At 39.8% G+C, this 5,555-nt stretch overlaps 1 protein-coding gene across 1 annotated transcript; it reads left to right on the top strand.

Moving 5' to 3' along the window:
• Positions 1-544: 544 nt before the first annotated feature.
• LOC106889794 (pancreatic lipase-related protein 3-like) lies at positions 545-5,287 on the top strand (the record flags this gene model as incomplete). Its single annotated transcript, XM_014945206.1, has 6 exons — positions 545-679; positions 1,227-1,394; positions 3,187-3,295; positions 3,908-4,024; positions 4,105-4,227; positions 5,115-5,287. Coding segments are annotated over 6 exons (825 nt in total), but the record flags the coding sequence as incomplete, so codon positions are not given.
• Positions 5,288-5,555: the final 268 nt, after the last annotated feature.

Here is a 5,555-nt window from a genome sequence, read left to right on the forward strand (position 1 = left end):
TCTGCAGACTTTGATTATATGACTCTTCCAGTAGAAGAATCACTGATCTCTGCAAGACAGTGACCAGTACCAAAGTGACCAATGCATTATCTTTCTTTGCTGAAATAGAAACTTTCAACTCTGCTCCAAACCTTTCCAGTCTGCCAGGCCTTTCTCACTTTTAATGGCACTTGGTAAATAAATTTACTTCCTATAGTATTCAGTTAAACTACCAACATACCTCAAAGAAAGATATATATTATACATAAGAGCTACTGTGCAGTTGTGAGCTTTCCCAAATTATTTCAAATAGGTATAAAAATGGCTTATAAACTATTTTTATTACAGTCTTTCAGAATTTCTACTTTTAGGATTAATGGCTTGTTATAGTCTGTTTTGTAAGATGTGTGTTTCAATGTGGTACAGGCTACAGTGAAGAGTCCCATTTAGTAAAGAATGAGAAATTCCATTGTTATATTACCCTTTCACGTTTATTCTGATTTGTTGAATCTCTGCTTGTTACTTTATTTCCTTAAACACTGTGCTTTATGTGTTCCCACATCAGCTGTTACTGGAGGTAGAAAACATCAACTGCATTGCTGTCGATTGGAAAGACGGTGCAAAAGGCACCTACGTCAGTGCAGTGAACAACATCCGTGTGCTTGGGGCTGAGATTGCTTATTTCCTAAAAATCTTACAGGTAAAAGCCACAGCTTTACCACCTACAGACAGCTACAGCTGCAGACTTTGATTATATGACTCTTCCAGTAGAAGAATCACTGATCTCTGCAAGACAGTGACCAGTACCAAGTGACCAATGCATTATCTTTCTTTGCTGAAATAGAAACTTTCAATTCTGCTCCAAAACTTTCCAGTCTGCCAGGCCTTTCTCACTTTTAATGGCACTTGGTAAATAAATTTACTTCCTATAGTATTCAGTTAAACTACCAACATACCTCAAAGAAAGATATATATTATACATAAGAGCTACTGTGCAGTTGTGAGCTTTCCCAAATTATTTCAAATAGGTATAAAAATGGCTTATAAACTATTTTTATTACAGTCTTTCAGAATTTCTACTTTTAGGATTAATGGCTTGTTATAGTCTGTTTTGTAAGATGTGTGTTTCAATGTGGTACAGGCTACAGTGAAGAGTCCCATTTAGTAAAGAATGAGAAATTCCATTGTTATATTACCCTTTCACGTTTATTCTGATTTGTTGAATCTCTGCTTGTTACTTTATTTCCTTAAACACTGTGCTTTATGTGTTCCCACATCAGCTGTTACTGGAGGTAGAAAACATCAACTGCATTGCTGTCGATTGGAAAGACGGTGCAAAAGGCACCTACGTCAGTGCAGTGAACAACATCCGTGTGCTTGGGGCTGAGATTGCTTATTTCCTAAAAATCTTACAGGTAAAAGCCACAGCTTTACCACCTACTATTCTTAAGTGGATGTAGTGGGGTTATGATGCTGCTGCTTTGATTTTGAACCTTGTCCAGTATGGTCAGCCAATGCTTCAGGAAGAGCTGAACAATGTTGAGAAAGAGCTAATTACACTAATTATCAACTCTGTAAGGACTTCTGACAGCCACAAAAGACGCAAATTAAGCTAATGCGGTAGAAAAGAGGTGCCAATTAATTAAAGACCAGTAGGTGGCAACATTTCCATATGATGATACAGGCAAGAAGGCATTCAATGGAAATGAGGCAAGGCCTAAGAGTTCAGCGATGGCAAGTTTTGCCAGCTTTTGTTTATATGTGTGCTGTAAGTAATTAGTATCTCAGCTTAGCATCATTGAAACAAGCAGGAGCTGGCTCACTTGATAATGCCATATTTGCTGTCTACAGGCAAGATAAACTGCCCAGTTGCCTTCTGGTTGTGAACTTCATGTTCCTGAAGGCAAGTGTTCGCATTTAAACACATAGCACAGAACCGCTCCCTTGCAAAGTTTAAAAGTATCAGCATTTTTCCCACTGACTTCAGAAAGACTCATGAGTACTTGAAACTGCTGAAAATCAGAATCCTGCCTGGCCATGGACTTAATCCTGGTCAGGAGGTGTTCATCTTACAGGGCTGCAAGAGGTAGCTCAGAGCCCACAAAGCAAAGTGTCAACTTTGCAAGCACCTGAGTATCAAACACTCCCCCAGAATCTTCTGGGGTAAAATCTACAGCTTCTACCTATGAAACTCATCTCTAGCCTCACGTTTGCCTCCACATCTTTCTTTTTTGTGCACAAATCCCAGGTCATTGGAATATGGGTTCAGATTTTCATTTAATGAAATGCACCATTTGTAGTCTAGGCCTCTTTCTTCCATTACAGAACACAAAAAAAAAATAGTAATGCAGAAATGATTCTTAGGCTTTCTTTTCTTTTCCCTAATTTACAAACTTTTAGAGTCTGATTTTAGGAAAAGTTAAGTTGCATTGTAAATGGAAGTACTACTGTAAAATGTATTCAGAGGAACCTGCTGTCTAACAATAAAGGCAGACAGGCCAATACTACCGATTTTTTTTTATTTTGATACACGCATGACAAAACACAGCCTGGTGTAAAAACCTCACACAATTAGCAACCAATCCTTGTTGTCTTTGGACACTAAAAAACCCACCAAATCCCTGGAAGAAAGGTGACCCCTGCATACAACCTGCATGCTGGTTAATCTCCATTCCCACCTTCAAAACACGTGTAACATCTCAGCAGTGCAGGTCTTGTACAGGTGGCACTTGGCAAAGAGGAGAATGAGTGTCACCCCACCTAAGCCTGTCAGTGAAAATATTATTGAGTGACACCATCACATATTCTAAGCAGACATATGGAGAATAGACATATGATAAAAGGGCTCCATAATTGAGTAAATAAATAAAAAGTAAGATCATTTTGATGGCAGATGAGATTAGGGGTTGATCCAAATGAGAAAGAAGGTTTGCATTTTGTCACCAACAGTAACTGACTATGATAACCACATGCCAACACTACAACAGAGAATCCATCATCACTAGGCATCTAAAATTCTAGATTAGATCATTTGCTATCAACTCTTAGTGTAATTTAAATAATAATCAACTCAAGGAACTTACACCCTGCTTGCTATGCAGGAAGTCAGTCTAGATGTTCCCAAAGGCCCACAATGTAAGACATCCTCTTTGATTGCTATTTAAAGCCTGTGTTCTTGTCTCCCACCACCATCACCTTAATAATCAGAACAACTTCAGATACCTCCTTGGCAAAATTCATTTAATTGGCCACAGTCTGGGAGCACATACTGCAGGAGAGGCGGGAAGAAGGATGCAAGGCATCGGGCGGATAACAGGTAGGCTGTTCACCAAGGGACATAGCACTTAAAGCTAACATAGCATTTTCCTAAAGGAAAGAAATTGTAACACACTGCAATTCCAGTCTGTAGACTGGAATTAAATTATTGTTAGTGCTGGAGTCACCTTGTGTGAGAGCAGGCAAACTTTATGCTTCTCTGAAACAAGGATAATTATTACATCTTCTTTCTCTGATTAGCTTTAGTGGAAGGACATAGTTAATGCTTGTAATATCACTGTTGTTCACTGGGTTAGATCAAGCCCTACACAAAGACAAAGCAACATATCAAGAATCTTTAGTTTTTTCTATTCCTAAAGCTTTACAGGCCAGTAATAAACTCACAGGTAATGAAGTGCCTCCTTCGTAGTAATACGATGCCATTATATAGTGCTTTAGAAAATATTTTTCTTCTTTTGGAATAAGTTTGCAGGAAGGTTCACAAAAGCATGTTATTACAATTTTTTCAGTTTAGCTTAGAATTCACATGATTATTATTCAGTATGCTTGTGTAGTACTAAACATGTGATATTGTTAGTTGGCAAAAGAGATATTAATACATGCAACACTTCTCTCTCTTCCTCCCTCAACCAATAAATGTGGGGGTTTTCAGGCTTAGACCCTGCTGGGCCCTATTTTGAAGGGACTCCTCCGGAGGTGAGACTGGATCCTTCAGATGCAAACTTTGTTGATGTTATTCACAGCAATGCCCCTCACTTTCCTGCTGTAGGTAAGTGTTCACATGCAAATAAATAGCTGCAGGGATGGGCAGGTCACCAAGACACTGACATCATCACACCTGTATCTCAGGGCTTGGAATCCGTAACACCAGTGGTCACCTTGACTTTTACCCAAACGGAGGAACTGTGATGCCTGGATGCAGCGATTTAACTAAAGAGATGAAACAAAGTGATTTTGAAGCTGTCATTGCAGGTAAACATACATTCCCAATATGCCTAGTACTCTATTTTTGTTCAATCCTGAAATGTGAACTGTGATTTTTTTTTTTCTCCCAAACATAACTGTTTGTTTGGGAGAAAAGAACAAAACAAAATTGTTTTTTTGCCTATTTACTCATAAGCAAGGAAAGGAAATAAGAATAAAGAATAAAGGTTGGATCAGAACACTGTAGGGACAGGAAGTAAAACACAGGCTTAAGCTTTGCTTCTGAAATTTGAAATTGGACCTGCAGAACACAAAAAGACAGGGAACAGGGACTCTGCAAGTCTAATACCCTGACAACATCAGCAGGGGGTTTTCTAGGCTGAGACAGACCAGTGTCATGACCAAGCCTGTGGCGTGACACCACCACCTTCAGTTTCCTGCAGATGCTGCAAAGAGCATCCAGCACTTACAAGGCACGAATCAGGCAAAAGCACTCGGTGATTTCACATGCCTCACCTCTCCACCTGAAATTTCTCTCTCCTCACAGGCTTTGGGGAGGTTGGCAGAAAGCTGGTGGATTCTCTTTTCTCTATTAAGACTTTTAAAACTGCAATTAAGGTCATCTCACTGTGACATCTCATATATACATACACATATATATATACACAGGGCTGCCTTCATAAAAGGGACTATTACACCATAGTAGATCAGTGCATCTCACTTGAAATCTTGGGATAACTAGCATACAGTTCTCTGGATAAAACAGGCAAAACAGTAACTTCTACTGCACCTAAAAATGTGTAAATTCAGGTGACTATTTATTACAAGACCAGGCTGCTGTTCTGTCCTGTGCCTCAGCTATTTCCATGGCAAGGCAAATGGAACACTTGTGCAAGAGGTTATTTCATGGATGCTCATAAACTTTGTTCCAACAGACACTACAGTCATTGGGGGGTGCCATCACTCACGCAGCCATGAGTTTTATTTTGAAAGTATCCTCTATCCCTCCGGATACCTCGGATATCCCTGTGAAACGTACGAAGCCTTCAAGTTAGTAAGTATATCATCAGCCCAGGGGCGAGCGAGCGGGTCTCTGCACTCACGATAGGTCCCACAAATAAACACACTTATGAACCATGTTCTTCCTCCCCCCGCCCCCCATCCACGTTCTATTGCAAAGTGGATTCAGGGAAATTACCCTCCCAGTGGAAGGGCAAAATTGGCTTATATTTCATCCTAGACTGTAGCTGAAAAAATATTTGGACTAGAGAGTTTCAGACCATCATGCACACAGGTATTAAACCTGCTCATTCCATGCGGGCTCAATACGCATGGGTGCAGGAGCTGTTATCTGTCAGGTTTTGGTGGTAAAGTAT

Source organism: Calidris pugnax, unplaced genomic scaffold (genome assembly GCF_001431845.1).
Source record: "Calidris pugnax isolate Ruff unplaced genomic scaffold, ASM143184v1 scaffold89, whole genome shotgun sequence".
Lineage (NCBI taxonomy): Eukaryota > Metazoa > Chordata > Aves > Charadriiformes > Scolopacidae > Calidris > Calidris pugnax.